At 47.8% G+C, this 22,538-nt stretch overlaps 1 protein-coding gene across 1 annotated transcript; it reads right to left on the bottom strand.

The window, feature by feature from the left end:
• Positions 1 to 3,066: 3,066 nt before the first annotated feature.
• Positions 3,067 to 22,110, bottom strand: LOC140420775 (uncharacterized). The gene is made up of 3 exons (XM_072504769.1): positions 21,913 to 22,110; positions 17,779 to 18,756; positions 3,067 to 6,856 (listed from the first exon to the last, which is right to left on the bottom strand). Exons 2-3 carry the CDS (start codon positions 18,691 to 18,693, stop codon positions 6,170 to 6,172), a joined length of 1,602 nt encoding a protein of 533 aa, XP_072360870.1. The 5' UTR covers positions 18,694 to 18,756; positions 21,913 to 22,110; the 3' UTR covers positions 3,067 to 6,169.
• Between the last annotated feature and the right edge of the window lie 428 nt (positions 22,111 to 22,538).

Genomic DNA, 22,538 nt, shown 5'->3' with positions numbered 1-22,538 from the left:
TGAGCTAACCCATTTCACAATCTAATTTAATTTGCCAAGCCTCAGTACATGATCCCATAGAGGAGAATCCTTGATTAATTAATCACCAAGAGAGTTGAATGTTCCAGTAGCTAGAGCAGGCAAGTCACAGGAAAAAAGACTGAGTGAGTACAAGGAGAGTTAATGACAGGGACAGAATGAAGCAGACAGAAACGCAAAGAGAAATACACTCTCACACTCGCGCACACACACATACAAACAAACACCTACACATTCCAAGCCCCCATATATACACACAGACAAACACACTGTTCCCCCCCACATATACACAGACAAGCACACCATTCCACGACATATACAGATACATCAACCACCCCTCCCCACCCCCACACAGACACACACAAACAAATAAGCACACCAAACCCCCATCCACGCACACACACACAGATACATATCAGGCCCCCATACATACGCAGAGCCACACACACAAACACACCATTCCCTCCAAATATACACACAGACACAACTACACCAAATCCCCATTCCACACACAGCCACAAACTCACACATGTACCAAGCCCCCACATATACACACACACACACCATTCCCCCCACATATTCACAAATAAATATGCCGAACTCCCAACCAGATACACACAAACACAAATCAAGTTCCACATATATACAGACACGCACACAAACACGTCATTCCCCCCACATTTACACACACAGACATACACAAACAAGCTCCTATATATACGCACAGATATGCACAAATATACCAAACCCCCATCCATACACAAAGGCATACACAGTGAGACCCACACACACACCCACACAAATAAATATACCAAATCCCCATCCACACACATACACACACACAAACACCATTCCCCCCCACATATACACACAGACATAAATAAATGTCAAACTCCCATCCACACAGACATGCACACACAAACACACCATTCCCGCCTAATATACACACAATGACACAAACAAATATACAAACCCCATGCACACACATACACATGACTAATCATTCCAGGATTGGTGTTGTTTGTACATTCCATATGAAAATGGAACCTTCCACTTCCAGCATAACTACCCCTCTCTCGGTCTCTCTCCCCTGTCTCGCTCTCTCTGTTTCTCACCATCCAGAACTTGGAGAGACAGAGAGAAACAGACAGAGAGAGACAGACAGAGAGAGAGAGAGAGAGAGAGAGAGAGAGAAAAGGCAGAGACAGACAGAGACACACAGGCCGAGAGAGAGCGAGAGAGAGACCTTGAGATAAATCCCGTTTTCAGCCATTCAGCGTTCTTCTGGGTATGAAGTGGTTGTGTGGCCTCCCCGCCACAGGTTAAATTCTGTCCTTCAAATATTTCCCATTGAAGAGTGAGTTCAAATTCTAGGGGACCTGGACAGTGTTCTCTCTCTCTCCCTCAGTGAGATGTCCATACACTCACAAATATCTATCAGTCCTGATCCTTTGAGGAAACATCTGTACACTGACTGGAAGCTGTCTGCCCTCCTCTGCCATGAGACATCTGTACAGTACCTGGTGTTATTCGGTCTCCATCCCTGTCGGAGAATTTTGCATTGTTTTGGATTTTCTCTTTTCCACAAAATAATCTGAGTCTCAGGCACAGAACAATCGTTTAGTGACCAACGCATTAGGAGAGCCCAGCTAAAGTGATAGACCTCAGCAGCTGACTCTGCCCAACACATAGAATCAGGTGGCATTTATAGAGTGTAGTTACATAGGTAAGGATATTGTTTACATTGGACAATGTCTGTTTTAAATTGTTACATTAAACAAGTTACGTATGTGCACCCAGGCAGAAGCATTATCTACCCTATATTTTTCAATGGATCCCTCCTTAACCTCCCTACTTGGTGCGAGACCCTCTTAATGTGTCTGGTCCGAAGATCAAGTTAGAAAAACATGTTTGTGAATCTTTATGCCGACTGTTGTAGATTGTGTCTTAGAACAACTATTTAAGGTCACTGAAATCTGAATTGACTGGAACATGTTACTTGTCTCTTGTGCTAACTGCTGTAAGTGCTGCCATGTAGCTGACATCTTTATGAAAATTGCTTTGGTATACTGTACTACAAGGGGGCAGCAGAGTGGCACAGTGGTTAGCACTGCTGCCTCACGCCGCTGAGGACCCAGGTTCGATCCCGGACCCAGGTCACTGCCTGTGAGGAGTTCGCACATTCTTCCCGTGTCTGCGTGGGTCTCACGCCCACAACCCAAAAGATATGCAAGTTAGGGATTGGCCATGCTAAATTGCCCCTTAATTGGAAAAAAAAGAATTGTGTAATCTAAATTTTTTTTTTTAAAGTATACTGTACTACAATATGTAGATTCACAATCCCTTAGAATAAGTGCTGATTAATAATAATCGCTTGTCACAAATAGGCTTCAATGAAGTTACTGTGAAAAGCCCCTAGTCGCCACATTCCGGCGCTGTTCGGGGAGCCTGGTACGGGAATTGAACCCGCGCTGCTGCCTTGTTCTGCATTACAAGCTTGCAGTTTAGCCCACTGTGCTAAACCAGCCCCTCCAAATATCCTAATAGATTGTTGTTAATCATTTGTCTTCCCAGAACATGCACCTTCTCAGTTTGCCCTCCGTCCCACCCTCTCTCAGAGACATTTCTGTGCACTCTGGTGTCCCACTCCCTCACCGGCAACATACTTGAACACTGATTGGAGTCTTTCAGTCGTCTCTCCGATTTTCAGATTTTGCCCCAGCGACAGTGAAGGAATGGCAATATGGTTCCAAGCCAGGATGAGTCTGTGGCCTGAATAGGGATCTTGCAGGTTGTGGTGGTCCCATGCGTCTGCTGCCCTTGTCCTTCCAGCTAGTAGAGGTCATAGGTTTGGGAGAGTTTTGGCGAATTTCTAGCGACTGGGGACAGAAGAGGGATCGTTTTCTGTTCTGTCCACTTACGGTGTTTGATCAGATGTTCTCCTGTGAATATTGAGCTAGAGTTTCAGGCCGTGGAGTGTAGATTTGACTCTAAATATTGAATCTTCTGGATACAGACACCAGGTAATCAAGCTCACAACAACAGATCGTCTGTTACTGACTTTATTAACAGCGCTGCAATAATGGAGTGTAGTTACCCGATACGGAGAACAGAGGTAATACAGTGAATTCAGAGCTCTCTTCTCCTTATATCTGATCAAATGGTGGATACAGTGGCAGTATTTGTATATAACTTGTTCACTATATTAGTGATGACATTATTCAAACCATAATCACAAGGCTTTCTGTACATTGCTCTGAGTGTGAGCACAAGGCTGTGTCACTATCACACCCAGATACCACTTTCCTGTTTCATATCTCCATCCTAAAAGCAGCTCTTTACACATCCCCATTTCTATATAGTTGCAGCAGACAGGAACAAGAATGCGAGGCTCATTAATACACAGCCCATTTCACTAAAGCAAAGGTTCCACTGGGAGAAAGGTTCAGATATTCTCCATTATAGACAAAATACAGAGACAGGCGAGATTTACATTTGCATAGCGCCTTTCACAAACTCGGGATGCCCCAAAGTGTTTTAAGCCAGAGAAGCACTGTTGAGGCCCCGTCACTGTCATAGTGCAGAAAATCTAACAACCAATTTGCACGCAAGCAGATCCCACAAGCAGCCATGCGATAATGACCAGATTACCTCTTTTGTGATTGAAGGGTAAATATTAACAGGACACAGGGAATAACTCCCTGGTTGTCTTCGAAAAAGTGCCACGGTTAGTTAACATCCACCAAAGCATACAAAAAAGATCTAGTTCTCTATTTCTTTGTTTGGTAATTTTGCCCATCCCTAATTTCCCTTGAACCGAGTGGCTTGCTGGGGCCATTTCGAAGGGCAGTTAAGAGTCAGCCACGTTGCTGTGGGTCCGGTGTCCCATGTAGGCCAGGCCGAGGCAAGGACAGCAGATTTCCTTTCCTAATGGGGACATTAGTGAACCAGATGGGAGTTTTTACGACAATCAATGATCACTTTTAGCTTTTAATTCCAGATTTATTAACTAAAATTAACTGGGATTTTAACCCATGACCCCACGGTATTAACCTGTGCACGATTACTAGTCCAGTGACATCACCGCCACCTCTGCCCCTCCAATCCCCTCCCTCCCCGAGGGGGTGATAGCAGGTCTGGAGGTGCAGCTCACCGTACTGCACTGGAGTAGCGGCCTTGATTGTTGTGTTCCGGTCTCCCGGGTGGAATTTGAACCTGGAACCTTGAGACCCTGAGGCGAGAGTGCTACCCGCTGAACCATGGCTGCAATCAGTGTGTCGCAGGACACAGCAGCTTAAACCTGTCCCATCAGCTACAGTGTTTCGTTGAATACACTTATTCAATGGAGATCAATTTGAACCAGATTTACAGGCTTGATGCGCTATTAGCACATTGAAGGGAAGGGACACACGCAAAATCCAAGAGCTGAGAGTGATAAGCAGACTGTGTTTTGTGCTTCGCAGTCCCAAGAGTGTTATCGATGTCTTCCCTGGTTGACAAAGCTGGGAGAGGCTCTCTGGGCTGTATTGGGAAGCTGGGACTTGTCTCCCAGAGTAACGGTAGGTATGGGAACTGAAATAATCTAGTGTGAGAAAGGAGGAAAGGCCCAAAAAAGGACCGTAGATCAATCAATCTCATAATGGAGAAATTAAGAATGTGTTTACCCTGAAACTGATTCCTTTCTGGGATATGCTGATGTATCCCTAACCATGAACCAAGTCGAAAGTTCTGCCTCACCTAAGGGTTTAGGAATATAGCAACAGGAGGAGACCATTCAGCCCATCAAGAGTGCTCCAGCATTCAGTTGGACCCTGCTTATCACTGACCTCACCACCACTTATCCGCCCCATCTCCAGTGTCATTAGTCTCCAGAAATCTGTAGGTTTCTATCCTGAACACCCTCAACGACTGAAGTAGAGAATTTGCCAAGATTCACCACCCTCCAAGTGAAGGAATTCCTCCTCATCTCAATCTTAAATAGCCTACCTCTTTATCCTGGGAATGTGTGCCTGGTTCTAAACTCACCAGTCTGCAGGAGGAGGTGGTGGAAACATCCTATCTATATCCACCCTGTCGCAGGCTTTGAGTCAAAGAGTTCTACAGCACAGAAAAGACCTTCGGTCGTTTGTGCCTGCACCAGTCAAAAACAACCACCTATTTATTCTAATCCCATTTTCCAGCACTTGGCCCACAGGCTTGTGTGCCTTGACATCGCGAGTGCACATCTAAACATTTCTTGAGTATCATGAGGGTCTCTGCCTCCACCATCCTTTCAGGCAGCGAATTCCAAACTCCCACCACCTCTGGTGAAAACGTTTTCTCTCACATCCCCTCTAAACCTCCTGCCCCTTACATTAAATCTATCCCCTCTGGTCATTGATCTTTCCACCAAGGGGCAAGGTCTCTTCTTATCTACCCTACCTATGCCCGTCATAATTTTATACATTTCAAGCATGCCCCCTCAGTCTCCGCTGCTCAAAGGAAAATAACCACAGTCTACCTCATCTCAAGATTACCTCATTCTTTGAAACTCTAGCGAATATAGGCCAAATTTCCACAACCCCATCATCCCAGGGATCAATAAAGTGAACCTCCATTGCACTCCACCTGTGGCAAGTATGTCCCTCCTTGGATAAGGAGATGAAAACTACATAGAATACTCCAGATGTGGTTTCACCGAGGCTCTAGGCAATTGCAGTGAGACATCCTTACTCCGCTACTCAAATCCTGTTGCAGTAAAGGCAATTTGGCTTTCAAATGACTGCTGAACCTGCATGGCGCCCTTTAGTGGCTCATGAACAAGGGCACCCAGGTCACTTTGGACTCCAACACTTCGCAACCATTCACCATTTAAGAAACATTCCGACTTTCTATTTTTCCAAGCAAGGTTGAGAATAATACTAATGATAATAATAATGATAATGCCATGGTGACCGACACCAGGCCGCTCTCCTCCTCCATGTTGCTCTGCATTGTCTGCAGATCGGAATCCAGCTGAGGGTCCTCGAGCTACAGGCACTCATCATGAATACGGATATCCCGGAATCACAATCTTACCCACAACCACCCCCAGCTCTGTCTTGAGCTCTAAACTCAGGCCCGGTTAAATTCATCAGGAAAAATCAAAGGGCGTGACTCACAACCCCTGCCGTCACGCATGCACGTGCTGATGTCTCAGCAAGTGGGACGATCGCGTGAATCCGTTCCCGCATATAGAGCAGGTGAATGGCCTCTCACTGGTGTGCACCCGTTGGTGCCTCAGCAGGTTTGACGATCGATTGAATCCTTTCCCACACACAGAGCAGGTGAAGGGCCTCTCTCCGCTGTGTGTGCGCTGGTGGGTCAGCAGGTTGGAAGACAGGGTGAATCCCTTCCCACACACCGAGCAGATGAACGGTCTCTCCCCGGTGTGAATGCGCCGGTGTATCAGCAGGTCCTTTGGGCTTTTGAAGCTCTTCTCACAGTCGGAACATTTAAAAGCTCTCTTATCAAAGTGAACCAGTTGGTGTGTCAGGAGGTGGGATGAATTAGAGAATCCCTTCCCACACAGGGTGCAGCAATAAGGCCTCTCCCCGGTGTGAACTCGCTGGTGTGTCCGGAGATTAGATGACTGGATGAATGCCTTTCCACAGGCGGAGCAGGTGAACAATCTCTCCCCGGTGTGAACTCGCTGGTGTGTCCGAAGGTTGGACGCATGGGTGAATCCCTTCCCGCACACCAAGCAGATGTACGGCCTCTCCCCGGTGTGAATTCGTTGGTGCTGAATGAGGTGAGACGACTGTCTGAATCGCTTGTCACATTGAGAGCAACAGAACGGCTTCTCGTCAGTGTGAACAAGCTGGTGTTTGATTAGATCGGCAGAGATTTTAAAGCAATCCCCACAGTAAGTGCATTTAAAGGGCCTCTCGTCGCTGTGAACCCGCTGGTGCAACTGGAGGCTGGACGACAAAGTGAATCCTTTCCCACACAGGGAGCAGGTGAACGGCCTCTCCCCGGTGTGACTGCGCCGGTGGGTTTCCAGCTGGGAGGGGTAACTGAATCCCTTCCCACAGTCCCCGCATTTGCATGGTTTATCCATCATGCAGGAGTCCTTGCGTCTCTACAGGTTCCACAAACAAAAAAGTAGAAGCCTCGTCCACACACAACACGGGTTTGGTCTTTCTCCACCTAGAATGGTGCAATGATGTGTAACTGGTTAAGTTGTTTCCAGTCAGTGCACTGGAATACTCTCAATACTCTCACTCAAGTGTGAGTGTATGTCTTTCGGTACCTCTCCAGTCACATTGATGTTTGAAATAAATTCCACAGACAGAACATTAATTCTTCCTTCCAGAATCAAGGGCTGATGATATTCTGGCCCCAATGAATCGAGTGACTCTGGAAAATCTTGAGACCTGATGTTGGCTCTGAATTTTCCATCTGCAAATCCTCTCCTCCGAAAATCCTGTAAAAGGAATGCCCAAATGTCATCACTCAATATCATAGAATCCCTACAGTGCAGAAGACGGCCATTCATAGAATTTACAGTGCAGAAGGAGGCCATTCGGCCCATCGAGTCTGCACCGGCTCTTGGAAAGCGCGCCCTACCCAAGGTCAACACCTCCACCCTATTCCCATAACCCAGTAAACCCCACCCAACACTAAGGGCAATTTTGGACACTAAGGGCAATTTACCATGGCCAATCCACCTAACCTGCACATCTTTGGACTGTGGGAGGAAACCGGAGCACCCGGAGGAAACCCACGCACACACGGGGAGGATGTACAGACTCCGCACAGACAGAGACCCAAGCCAGAATCGAACCTGGGACCCTGGCGCTGTGAAGCAATTGTGCTATCCACAATGCTACCGTGCTGCCCATCGAGCCGTAAAACCTTACAACGGAGCACCTTACCTACACAACCTCCCCGTCCCCGTAGGTCCTCCCAATCTTTTGGTCACTATGGGGCAATTTTAGCATTTTTATCACTGGTTCATGGGATGTGGGCGTCGCTGGCTCAGCCAGCATTTGTTGCCCTGTCCTGAGGCCATTTAAGAGTCAATAACATTGCTGTGGATCTGGTGTCACATGTGGGCCAGACCGAGTAATGACAACAGATTTCCTTCCCTAAAGGACATTAGTGAACCAGATGGGTTTTTGTGACAATTGACATTGGTTTCATGGTCACCTTTTAGACTTTTAATTCTAGATTTTTTTTTATTGAATTCAAATGTCATAGCGGGATTCGAACCCGGGTCCCTAGACCATGACTCTGGTCTCTGGATTACTAGTCCAGCGATAATACCACTATTCCATTGCCTCCCAACGTGCACATCTTTGGACTGTGGGCGGAAAGCGTAGCAGGCAGACACGGAGAGAATGTGCAAACTCCAAACAAGTAGTCACCCAAGGTCGGAATTGAACCCGGGCCCTGTGACACAGCCGTGCTCACCACTGTTCCACCATGCGCCCGATACAGGACAGAAATTCAGAAGTCTTTTCTACCCTCTCTTATTCCCAACCAAAGCTAGAAATCTTCTGCCCCACTCAACCCTCTTACTCCTCCCCGAGCTGAACTCCAAACCTACTGCACCATCTCCACAGCACGGTAGCATAGTGGTTAGCACAATTGCGTCACAGCTCCAGGGTCCAAGGTTCGATTCCCGGCTTGGGCCACTGTCTGTGCGAAGTCTGCACGTTCTCCCCGTGTCTGCGTGGGTTTCCTCCGGGTGCTCCAGTTTCCTCCCAGAGTCCAAAGATGTGCAGGTTAGATGGATTGGTAATGCTAAATTGCCCTTAGTGTCCAAAATTGCCCTTAGTGTTGGGTGGGGTAACTGGGTTATGGGGATAGGGTGGAGGTGTGGCCTTGGGTAGGGTGCTCTTTCCAAAAGCCGGTGCAGACTCGATGGGCCGAATGGCCTCCTTCTGCACTGTAAATTCTATGTAAATTACTGCCCTCCACTCCTGTCAACCCCACCAGGTTTCACCTGCCCCTCCACTCTTCCTGCAGTCCGCTCCTGTGCACAGACTCGAGAGTCAAATCAACGAGGCAATTTTTTTTTTTTGAAAGCCAAAAGTTCTGCTTAACCTTTTTTTTTTTAATTTAGTGCCCAATTCATTTTTTTGTCCAATTAAGGGACAACTTAGCATGGCCAAACCACCTAGCCTGCACATTTTTGGGTTGAGGGGGCACAACCCACGCAAACACGTGGAGAATGTGCAAACTCCACACGGACAGTGACCCAGAGGTGGGACCGAACCTGGGATCTCGGCGCCGTGAAGCAACAGGACTAACCCACTGCGCCACCGTGCTGCCCTTAGTTCTGCCTAACCTAAGGGGATACGAACATAGGAACAGGAGGGGACTTAGCCCATCGAGCCTGCTCCACCATTCAATTAGACCCTGGCTTATCATGCACCTCATCCCCACCATCTCGACATCCTCAAATGTCATTAGTCTCCAGAAATCTGTCACTTTCTATCCTGAACCTACTCATCGGTTGAGCTTCCACCGCCCTCTGGAGTAGAGATTTCACCAAGATTCACCATCCTCTAAATGATGAAATTCTTCCTCATCTCAAATGGCCTGCCCCTTTACCATGGGACAGTGTCCCCTCGCTCTAAACTCACCACCAACAGGGGAAACATCCTATCGACGTCCACATTATCACGACCTGTAAGAATGATGTAGGTTCCAATGAAAAACCTCTCATTCCTCGAAACTCGGGGAACTATAGGCCCAGTTTACCAAATCTCTCTAAATCCTCTGCCCCAACTGATTGAAATGCAAAACCTATTGCCTATCTCCACCATTTAGTTTCCTCCCCCAGGGTTCAGCTCCTGTGCCGCAAACTGGAGTAATATCAGTGAGGTCATCATTTTTTCTCTCCTGGTCACGGGGATCTTGAAGCCCCGCCCACTTCTCGTGTGCACTCACCAAGATGGCCGGCCTGAGACGTCGTTCCTCCAAACCCCCCCCACATTCTGTCCCTTACCAAGATGGCGGTCGCCCACTCGGTCAGGACGGCTGCTCCCACCGCGCCCGATACCGCGGTGGAAAGGCTGAGCCTACCGGCTCTCATTCGAGGCTTGAAGCCGACACTCAGCGTTGAGTAACCCTCCCAGCCATCACGGACTTCCTCCTGCCCGCCCGGCCCCGCCCCCGCTCGCAACCGCCGATCGCCTCCTCCAGCTCAGCCTGTCAGGACGACAGGGCCTTGCGCTTGCGCAAAGGGAGCTCGCTGATAGGACACCTTCCAGCGCGCGCGGTGCTCGGGGCAAAGCGGCCGCCATTGACCGACCCCCATGGATCAACGAAGCACTATATTTTCTGTCAGGCGAACATCAGTCAAAGCAAAAGATAGAATCGATCAATAGTAGGGCAGCATGGTGGGACACTGGTTATCACTGTTGCTTTAAGGACCCGGGTTCAATTCCAACCTCAGGTGACTTGCTTATGTGGAGTTTGGCATTCTACCTGGATTCTACTTGGGTTACCTCCGGGTGGTCCGGTTTCTGCCCAAAGAGAATAATAATGATAACTTATTGTCACAAGTAGGCTTCAATGAAGGTATTGTGAAAAGCCCCTAGTCGCCACACTCCGGCACCTGTTGGGGGAGGCTAGTACGGGAATTGAACCCACGCTGCTGGCCTTGTTCTGCAATACAAGCCAGCTGTTTAGCCCACTGTACTAAACCAGATGTGCAGGTTAGGTAGGATGATGGGAATGAGGAGATGGGGTGGGCCTAGGCAGGGTACTCTTTCAGAGGGTCTCTGCAGACTTGATGGGCCAAATGGCCTCTTTCTGCACTCGGGATTCTATGAGATACAAACGGATTTAAATGCGTCTTTTTAAAAATTAATTCATTGGACTGAGGCGTCGCTGGCTGGGCCAGTGTTTATTGCGCATCCCTAATTGACCTACAATTGAGTGTCTTGCTAAGCCATTTCAATGCCGTAGATCTGGACTCAGACCGAGGCCAGACCAGTAAGGATGGCCGATTTCCTTCCCTAGAGGGCATTGGTGAAAGATGAGTTTTCATGACAATGGTTTCATGGCCATTAGGCTTTTAATTCCAGATTTTCACCAAATTCTAATTTCACCATCTGCCTTGATGGGATTCTAACCCAGGTCCTTGCAGCTGTAGATTTTACCTTGACCAATGAATTTTACTTTCGGCAGCATGGTGACTGCGTGATCAGCTCATGATTTAGCCCCATCCTGTTCCCTGGCCATCTGTTGTTTTTCAAGACCATCGCTTCCGCTGTCTCTTGCTCTCCCTTACTCCCATTTATCTTATCTCAGTTGGTTCCTGTCCGTACCCTTGTCTGGGCGCAGGATGCTGGAGCTGCTGATAAGAACTGCTCATTAAGCTGGCTGTATTATTGCTGACCACATTATTTCTATCTGATTCTGTCTGTTTTAGGAATATGGTCAAGTTAGCTAGCCTAAATCCCATCATACATTGCAGCCACTACTATTAGCAAGAGTTTAAATGTTTGTTACTGCTATGTTCTAAGAATACATGTTTAACAGTTAATAATGATTACTGGATATTCTTGCTATGATTAGTTTCAATCCTCAATAAACTAACTTATGTAGAACTATTCTAGTGTTATCCTAGCTATCCAATTTTAAGGGGTCTCATCTCAGAACTTCCCCCCCCCCCCCCCCTTCACATATAACCTTTGATTCCCTTGCCAAACAAGAATCCACCTGCCTCTGCCTTAATGATATTCAATGACCCCCTCGCCTCTACCGCCTTCTGAGACAGTGTTCCAAAGTCACACAACCCTCTGATGAAAATCTTTCCTCACTTCTGTCCTCAAAGGTCAAATCCTCATTTTAAAACAGTGTCCCCGAGTCCTGGACTCACCCACAATAAGAAATGTCAATTCCACATCCACCCTGTTGATCTTATGTACTTTGATCAAGTCATCTCTCACTCCTAAGCTCCAGTAGAAACAAGTCCGGTCTACCTAAACCTTTCCTCAAAGCACAACCTGCTCATTCCAGATATCAATCTAGTAAACATCCTCTGATCCCCCGCCAATGCATTTACATTCTTCCTTAAATAGGGAGACCAAAGCTACACATTGTATTCAAGATGCGATCTTACCAATGCCCTGTATAACTGAAGTATTATATCCTTACCTTATGTCCAATTCCTCTCATAATAAAGGATAGCATTCCATTCGCATGTACCGGCAAACTAACTTTCTGTGACTCATGCACTAGAACACCCAGATCCGTCTACATCTCAGAATTCTGCAGTCAGTCAGGGAAGCTAAGGTTAAAGCTACAAGAAGTATAATGGTGAATGGGAACCAAGCAGCAGGTCAGCCTGTGAGGAAAAGATAGAGGTTAATAGGATGAACTGACAGTCTAATGACTACAGAGGGGCAAGGAAACCTAAAAAAATCAAAATATAAGGTGACTGTTGGAGTGAAAGCTGGGGATGTTATCAAAGATTAATAAAGGTTAGAATGTGTGAAAAGTGTAGTGCATAAGAAAATCATGCAAGGGAAAGATTAATCAGGATATTTAAAAATCTTGTACCTAAATGCACGCAGTATTCAGAATAAGTTCAATGAGCTGACAACACAAATAGCGAAAAATGGGTATGGTTTGGTGGGGATTACTGAAACATGGTTGCAGGGGAACCAGGACTGGGAGTTGAATGTCCAAGAGTAGGCAGTATTTTGAAAGGATAGAACAGAAGGTGGAGTTGCTTTATTGGTTAAAGATGACATCAAGGCTGTATTAAGAAATGAAGTCTTACAACACCAGGTTAAAGTCCAACAGGTTTGTTTCGATGTCACTCGCTTTCGGAGCGCTGCTCCTTCCTCAGGTTCACCTGAGGAAGGAGCAGCGCTCCGAAAGCTAGTGACATCGAAACAAACCTGTTGGACTTTAACCTGGTATTAAGAAATGATATTGGCACTGAGGGCCAAACTGTTGAATCGATCTGGATGGAAATAAAAAACTAGGGAAAAAACTCCTTGGAGTAATTTACAGGCCCCCGAGCAATACTTCCAAAGTGGGGCGCAGTATAAATCAAGAAATAATGAGGGTTTGTGAGAAGGGCACAATGGAAATCATGGGAGATTTTAATATTGACTAGATTAATCAAATTGGCAAGGATAGCCTCAAGGGAGATTTCATAGAATGTATGAGGGATTGTTTCTTAGATTATGGAAGCAACCAGGGAGCAGGCTATTTTAGATTTCGTATTATGTAATGAAGAAGGGTTGATAAATAGTCTTGTCGTGAAGGATCCTCTTGGAAGGAGTGATCACAGCATGCTAGAATTTCAAATTCAGATTGAACGCGAGAAGACGGAGCACCATATTAGAGTTTTAGCATTGGGCAGATGTAATTATACTGGCCTGAGGAAAGGGATGGCCCAAGTAGAATGGGCACAGATAATTGAGAGTAGGACAGTTGAGGAACAATGGCGCATGTTCAGGGAGATATTAAATACCTCTTAATTAAAGTATATTCCTAAGAGGAAGAGGAATTGTAATAGGGAGAATAACTTTCCATGGCTAAACAAGGAAGTCAAGGAAGATAAAGGCAAAGACTGCGGCATACCACACTACAAAAGCTAGTCGTAAACTGGAAGATTGGGAGAACTTTATGATTCAGTAAAAGGCTACTAAAAATAAAATCGAAAGAGCGCAGATGAATTACGAAAGGAAATTAGCAGAAAACATAAACACTGTTTACCAAAAGTTTCTATAAGTGTATAAAGAAGAGAATAAAATAAATGTTGGCCCTTTAGAGGACAATACTGTTGAGGTAATAATGGGGAACACAGAGACCGCGGTGATTTTGAACCAATATTTTGCCTCTGTCTTCACGGTAAAGGATAATAAAACATTTCCAAAATCTAGTTAATGCAGAGGATGTATTGGTCATGATATTTCAGATCCCTGGATTCTGGAAAGGCCCCGGTGGATTGGAAACACGCTAATGTGATACTCCTATTCAAAAAGGGAGAGGCAAAAAGTAGGAAACTATAGACTGGTTAGTGGGGAACTTGCTGGAGTCGATCATTAAGGAGGAGATGACTGAACATTTGGAAAGACAAAGCTCAATCCACCATTGTCAGCATGGTTTTATGAAGGATAAGTCATTCTTCACAATCTTGCTTGAGTTCTTGACGTAACCAGCAAGGTGGATAATGGGGAACCTGTGGATGTGCATCTAGACTTCCAGAAGGCATTTGACAAGGTGCCGCATAAAAGACTGTTCCAGAAGGTGAGATCGCAGAGGATTGGGGGTAGAGTATTAGGTAGGATTGGCTGACTGACAGAAAGCAGAGGGTTGGGATAAATGGGTCCTTCTCTGGCTGGGTCAATCCTCGGACCTCAACTGTTTACAATCAATATAAATAACCTGCAACCAGGGACAGAGTGTAATATAGGAAAATTTGCGGATGGTACTAAAATAGGCGAGAAAGCAGGCAGTGAAGAGGAGATAAAAATGTTACAGATGGATATAGGGTATGAGATTGGGCCAAAATTTGGCAGATGGAGTTTAACGTAGATAAGTGTGAAGTTATCCATTTTGGCCAAAAAGTAGAAAGGCAAGTTATTATCTAAATGAGAAACAGATTCAAAATATGTCTGTGCAGAGAGATCTGGGTGCCTTTGTTCATGAATCGCATAAAGTTGGTGTAATTATAAAGACAAATGAATGTTCGCGTTTATTGCAAAAGGACTGGAGTATAAAAGTAGAGAAGTGCTGTTGCAATTGGATAGGATATTGGCGAGACCACATCTGGAGTATTATGTCCAGTTTTGGTCTCCTTATTTGAAGAAAGATGTGGTGACATTGGAGGCAGTGGAGAGGAGGTTCACCAGATTGATTCCAGGGATGAAAGGGTTGACATGCGAGGAGAGATTAAACAGTTTGGACTTATACTCGCTGACGTTTAGACGGATGAGAGGTGATCTGATTGAGGTATATAAAATACTAAAAGGGATTGATAAAGTAAATATAGACCAAATGCTCCCCCTTGTGAGGCAATCTAGAACGAGAGTTCACAGATATAGATTTTATTAAAAATATATTTTGAGGACCCAATTCTTTTTTTTCCAATTAAGGGGCAATTGAGCAGAGCCAATTCAGCTACCCTGCACATTTTTTTTTGGTTGTGGGGGTGAGACCCACGCAGACACGGAGAAAATGTGCAAACTCCATACGGACAGTGACCCGGGGCCAGGATCGAGCCCGGGTCCTCAGCACCGTGAGGCAGCAGTGCACGGTTGAGAGGCGGTAGATTTAGAACCGAGATGAGGAGGAACTACTTCTCGCAAAGGGTAGTGAATTTGTGGCACTCGCTGCCCCATAGTGCGGTGGAATCAGAATCATTAAATGGTTTCAAGGAGAAAGATATATTTCTGATGAAAAAAAAACAGATTAAAAGGGATATGGGCAACAGGTGGGAAGGTGGATTTGACACCAGGAAGAGATCAGCCATGATCTGATTGAGTGGCAGCTCGAAGGTTGAATTGCCTATTTCTACCCCCAATTGCTATGTTCCCATGTATTTACGCCATGCTGTGCATTTTTATTCTTCCTGCCAAAGTGAGCAACTTCACATGTTCCCCATAGTATACTCCACCTGTCAGATTTTTGCCCTCTCACTCAACATATCTATCTCCATCTGCGCCCTCATGTCCTCTTCACAGCATATTTTCCTACCTATCCTCGTCTTCTCTGCATTTAGCTACCAAGCCTTCACTCCCCTCATCGAATGGGATGTTACTTGCTCAACTCTTAATATCATCCAGTTCTTGCTGCATTTGCACGTGGACTGCTTCAGTATTGTGGAGATGCAAATGCTCCTGAACATTGTGGCAATCAGCAAACATCCCGGCTTCTGACCTTATGATGGAAGGAAAGCCATTGATGAAGCATGGTTGGGCCTAGTCCCTGAGGAAAGCATGACCAATATTTATCAATATCAACATCACTAGAATCTCATACAATCCCTACAGTGCAGGAGACCATTCGGCCCATCGAGTCTGCACTGAAACTTTCTGAAAAAGCACTCTACCCATGATCACGTCCCCATCCACCCCACCCCATTTATGGAACTCCATAACCTGACCTGCACATCCCTAGACACCAAGGGCAATTTCGCATGGCCAGTCCACCTAACCTGCACAGCTTTGGACATGTGGGGGGACACCGGAGCACATGGAGGAAACCCATGCAGCTATGGGGAGAACATACAAACACCACACAGGCAGTCACCTAAGGCTGGAATTGAACCCAAGTCCCTGGCGCGGTGAGGCAACTGTGCTAACCACTGTGCCACCGTGCCACTCTAAAGTTAGATTAAAGACAGATTAGCTAGTCATCATCACATTTCTGGATGTGAAAGCTTGCCCTGTGCAGAACTGGCTGCTGTGTCACCCACTGCAATGACTGCATTTAGAAAAAAATACTTTATTGGCTGGAAAGCATTTTGGGAAAGGGGTGATCATGAAGAGTGCTATATAAATGCAAGTCTTTTTGCTTTGTTCAGTCGGGTTTAGATGATTTGAAGTGAGTTCTAATCTAGGAATTTGAAATGATCAGCGGATCCTTTCAGGAGTTTTGAATGATTTCTTTTGGGAGCTTTGAAATAGAAACTCTCGTCTCCAACTGCGAAAGAGCAGACTGGGTACATGGCCTTGAAATTAGAGCATCTGCCATCTTGGACTGAAATCAGGAAGAAGCACTTCACAAATGGTGAATGGAAGTCTGGAGGATTTTTAAGAAGTCCTGTAAAACTTGGACAACTTGCAGATTCATCTTTTAACAATACGTTGGAACTGAGCTCCAAGATGGAGTCCCCTATGGTCATGTTGAATTTGTGCTGCAATAGAATGGACTTTAATTTTGGTAATTAAGCACAGCTTTCCCCAAAAGGGGAAGGATCGGGGAATCATTGCAAGTTGATTTATAGGAGAGTCTGTGGCGTAACTTAGAAATAAACTCGTTTAAAGGCACAGACTTGCTCAAGACTCATTCTTCCTCGACCTAGTAAAATATCCAAGGATTAGACGCAAGTGGTTTCCTTAATTCCATTCATGGAAGGTAGCCATCATTGGCAATTGCAGCATTTGTTGCCTATCCCGAATATCTTTCCTCAGCCATTTCAGAAGGGCAGTTGCTGGTTTAGCAGCTCAGTTAGCTGGACAGCTGGTTTGTGATGCAGAACAAGGTTCAACAGCGCGAGTTCAATTTCCGTACCAGCTGAGGTTATCCATGAAGGCTCTTCCGCCTTCTCAACTTTGCCCCTCGCCTGGGGTGTGGTGATCCTCAGGTTAAATCACCACCAGTCAGCTCTCACTCTCAAAGGGGAATGTAGCCTATGGTCGCCTGGGAGTATGACAATTTTACTTTACTTACTTACATTGCTGCATGAGTCTGGAGTCACATGTAGGCCACACGAGGCACGAATTAGGTCTACATTAGGGAGACTAGCTTCTAATTTCAGATTTTATTAATTGAATTTAAATTCCACCAGCTGCCTTGGTGAGTTTTGACCCCATGACCTCACGGCATTAACCTGGGCCTTTGGATTACAAGTTCAACAACACTATCACTACACCACCATCCATTGATTTATTTTTTTCTTGTATGCAGAATTTTAATCTCCATCCAGTTACAGGGTAATTAACAGCAATGGATTGTTTGAACCCCAGCTACCAGATTGAACATGGCTCAGTTCTAGATGTGATGAACAGCAGAATCCAATCCTTGTAATCGCTTGTGAACTTGCCGGTGTGTCAGCAGATGGGACGACTGGGTGAAGCCCTTCCCACACACTGAGCAGGTGAACGGCCTCTCCCCAGTATGAACCCTATGGTGGGTCAGCAGATGGGACGACTGGGTGAATGCCTTCCCGCACACGGAGCAGGTGAACGGCCGCTCCTGGGTGTGAATGCGCTGGTGCGTCAGCAGGCTGGATGACTGGGTGAATCCTTTCCCGCATTCCGAGCAGGTAAATGGCCTCTCCCCGGTGTGCACCCGCTGGTGCATCAGGAGGTTGGAGGAGCAGGTGAAGCCCTTCCCGCAGGCGGAGCAGATGAACGGCCTCTTGCCGGTGTGGACCCGCTGGTGTATCAGGAGGTGGGTCGACTGGGTGAATCTCTTCCCGCACTGGGAGCAGCTGAATGGCCTCTCCCCAGTGTGAGTGCGGTGGTGCCTCAGCAGATCCTTTGAGCTTTTGAAGACGTTTTCACAAACGGAACATTTGAACGGCCTCTTGCCGGTGTGAAAGAGCTGGTGTTCAAGGAGGCTGGATGACCAAGTGAATCCTTTCCCACAGGTGGAGCAGCTGAACAGTCTGTCCCCGGTGTGAAATTGCTGGTGTGTCAGCAGGTGGGAGGACTGAGTGAATCCTTTCCCGCACTCAGAGCAGGTGAACGGCCTATCCCCGGTGTGAACTGGCTGGTGCTTCCACAATTTAGCCGTGCTTTTGAAGCTCTTCCCACAGTCAGAACATTGAAATGGTCTCTCGTCACTGTGAACAGATTGGTGTTTCTGGAGGCTAGACGACTGTGTGAATCTCTTCCCGCACATGGAGCAGGTGAACGGTCTCTCCCCTGTGTGAGTGCGTCGGTGAATCTCCAGCAGGGACGGGTAATGAAAGCCCTTCCCACAGTCCACACATTTCCACGGTTTCTCCATTGGTCAGACTCAACATGATCTTTGCTTTGAGTTTCCTATCTGTAAATCCGCCCCTTCAAACCTCTTGGAAAAAGAGTTTTTAAAAATATAAGCACTGCCAGCACAGGATAAAATTTAACACAGAAAATTCCCCAAAGCTCTAAATCCCCATCTCACATGGTGCCTTCTCGCTGTCCTCAAATCCAAGCCAATTGCACAATTTTCTACTTTATCTCTTAAGTCTCTCTTGTCTGTATCACCTGAAGGTGCTGACACTGACTGGGTTCAATTCCACACTCACTGGCTCCTCTATCTCTATCTCGGGTTCAGTTCCACACTCACTGGCTCTTCTATCTCTCTCTCGGGTTCATATCCAGGCTTACTGGTTTTTGCCTCTGTCTCTGCCTGCCCACCTCTCTGTCTCTGCCCGCCTCTCTGCCCACCTCTCTGTCACTGCCTGACCACCACTCTGCCCGCCTCTCTGTCTCTACCTGACCATCACTCTGCCCGCCTCTGTCTGTGCCTGACCATCACTCTGCCCGTCTCTCTGTCTCTGCCTGACCACCACTCTGCCCGCCTCTCTGTCTTGGCCTGACCATCATCTGCCCGTCTCTCTGTCTCTGCCTGACCATCACCTGCCCGTCTCTGTCTCTGCCCGTCCTCTCTGTCTCTGCCTGACCATTACTCTGCCCACCTCCCTGTCTCTGCCTGACCATCACTCTGCCCGCGCCTGACCATCACTCTGCCCGCCTCTGTCTGTGCCTGACCATCACTCTGCCCGCCTCTGTCTCTGCCTGACCATCACTCTGCCCGCCTCTCTGTCTCTACCTGACCATCACTCTGCCCGCCTCTCTGTCTCTGCCTGACCATCACTCTGCCCGCCTCTCTGTCTGTGCCTGACCATCACTCTGCCCGCCTCTGTCTGTGCTTGACCATCACTCTGCCCGCCTCTCTGTCTCTGCCTGACCATCACTCTGCCCGCCTCTCTGTCACTGCCTGACCATCACTCTGCCCGCCTCTCTGTCACTGACTGACCACTCTGCCCGCTTCTCTGAATTCTGCCTGACTACCACTCTGTCCGCCTCCTGAAGGTGCTGCCCCTGACTGAGTTCAGTTCCACACTCACTGGCTGCCATTTATCTCCCTCAGGCTCAGTTGCACACTCACAGGTTCCTCTTCCTCTCACACCAAAAAGTGCTGACTGACTGGGTTCATTCCCACACTCACTGGTTCCTGTCTCTCTCCTGAAAGTGCTGACTCTGACTGAGGTCAGCTCTAATTTCATGTGGTTCCTCTGAATTGCTGTTCAGCTCCACCGTCACTGGATTCTCTCCCTCACACTCACTGGTTCCCCTCTCTCTCCTGAAGGTGCTGGCACTGACTGGGATCGGTTCTACACTCACTGGCTCCTCTACCTTTCACACCTGAAGCCGCTGATTCTGTCGGAGTTCAGTTCCACATTCATTGGTTCCACTATCTCCTGAGGTGCTTAATCTGACTGGGTTCAGTTTTACACTCCTTGGTTCCACCCGTTCTCTCATGATGCTGACATGACTGGGGTCAGTTCCACACTCACTGGATGGTCTTTTCTTTTTCTCCCGCCTGAATGCACTGACTCTGTCTGGGCCGGCTCCGCATTCACCGATTCCTCCCTCTCTCTCCCGCCTGAATGCACTGACTCTGTCTGGGTCAGCTCCACTCTCACCGATTCCTCTCTTTCTCCCGCCTGAAGGTGCTGACTCTGTCTGGGGTCGGCTCCACTCTCACTGATTCCTCTCTCTCTCTCCCGCATGAATGCACTGACTCGGTCTGGGTCGGCTCCACTCTCACTGATTCCTCCCTCTCTCTCTAGCCTGAAGGTGCTGACTCTGTCTGGGGTCGGCGCCACCCTCACTGATTCCTCTCTCTCTCTCCCTCCTGAATGCACTGACTCTGTCTGGGGTCAGCTCCACCCTCACTGATTCCTCTCTCTCTCCCTCCTGAAGGTGCTGACTCTATCTGAGGTCGGTTCCACACTCACGGATTCCTTTCTCTTTCCCTCCTGAAGCTGCTACCTTTGTCTGGGGCTGTCTCCACACTCACTGGCTTCTCTCTCTCTCTCTATGCTGAAGGTGCTGACTGACTGGGGTCAGCTCCAATTTCACATTTCCTCTCCCTTTTCTAAAAGTGGGGTTCAGTTCCATCCTCACTGGTTCCTCTCGCAAAGATGCTGACTCTGACTGGGTTTAGTTCCTCACTCATTGGTTCCTCTCTCCTGAAGATGCTGTTCACTTCCACACTCACTGATTCCTCTCTCTCTCTCCCTCCTGAAGATGCAGACTCTGACTGAATTCATTTCCTCACTCAGTGGTTCCTCCCCATCTCCTGAAGGTGCCGAATCTGACTGAGATTAGCTCCACACTCACGGGTTCCCCTCTCTATCTCTCTCCCCTGAGGGTGTTGACTCTGACTGGGTTCAGTTCCATACTCACTGGTTCCTCACTCACCGAAAGGTGCCAATTCTGACTGTTCAGTTGCAAACTCACTGCTTTGTCTCTCTCTTTCTCTCCTGCAGCTTTTCACTGACTGGATTCAGTTAAACACTCGCTGCTTCCTCTCTCTCGCACTCCTGAAGGTGCTGACTCTGACTGGGTTCAGTTCCACACTTCCCGGCCCACTCCGCATTTAGTTACAGATGCTCCCCGGCCCAGTCTCTATTCCTCCTCAATTGACAGACGCTCCTCAGCACAGTCTCTATTCCTTCTCCATTGACAGACGCTCCCCGGCCCAGTCTCTATTCCTCCTCCATTGACAGACGCTCCCTGGCCCAGTCTCTATTCCTCTTCCATTGACAGACGCTCCCCGGCCCAGTCTCTATTCCTCCTCCATTGACAGACGCTCCCCGGCCCAGACTCTATTCCTCCTCCATTGACAGATGCTCCCCGGCCCAGTCTCTATTCCTCCTCCATTGACAGACGCCCCCCGGCCCAGACTCTATTCCTCCTCCATTGACAGATGCTCCCCGGCCCAGTCTCTATTCCTCCTCCATTGACAGACGCTCCCCGGCCCAGTCTCTATTCCTCCTCCATTGACAGATGCTCCCCGGCCCAGTCTCTATTCCTCCTCCATTGACAGATGCTCCCCGGTCCAGTTTCTAGTCCTCCTCCATTGACAGACACTCCCTGACTGAGCTGACACTGCGCATGCTCTGCCCGTGGTCGGACCGAAAGGAAACGGAGAATTGGGAGATAACGTTCATACTTTTACACTCGTCTCTCGGGGAAGATATTAATGCTCCCCAGCTCGTCCAGCGGCCTCCCTCTGCACTCGATGTTTCACAACATTTGCCTTCCGCCCGCGGAAGCGGTAATTTTATCACCTCTTGCTGGCGTTCATCTTTCCGCCGACCGCCCTGAACTGCGCATGCTCTAGCTAGAAAACGTCCAGTGAGTGATTGACGGCAGGTGAGGACCAATAGGAGAGGGGGGCGGTTCTAGGGTACCGAGCCTGAGCAAGCTGGTCCTCCAATCAATTGGAGTGAATGAGGGGGCGAGGCTTGTGGGAACCGAGCGTGAGCGACTGCGAGGGCATCAAACCGGACGTGATGTACGAGGGTGGGGAACAGAGCGTGGTCCCTCCAACCAATTGGAGTGAATGAGTGGGCGCGTCTGCGGAACCGAGCGTGAGCGGCAGATCCTCTAACCAATCGGAGGGAACGAAGGGGGCAAGTCTCCCAACCAATCGGAGTGAATGATGAGGGCGGGGGTTAGCCTGCATCCTCCCTCTCGTTGACCAAACTCTGTATCATTTGAAGCCTGGTCTGAAAGCCCAGGAAAAACCTGGACCTTCGTGTTTGAGACTTTAAACCCCTGTGCTGGGGGCTGGAG

This window comes from Scyliorhinus torazame, chromosome 5, assembly GCF_047496885.1.
Source record: "Scyliorhinus torazame isolate Kashiwa2021f chromosome 5, sScyTor2.1, whole genome shotgun sequence".
Lineage (NCBI taxonomy): Eukaryota > Metazoa > Chordata > Chondrichthyes > Carcharhiniformes > Scyliorhinidae > Scyliorhinus > Scyliorhinus torazame.
Note: the sequence above shows the minus strand (reverse complement) of the source record. Positions and strands in the feature narration are given on the sequence as shown.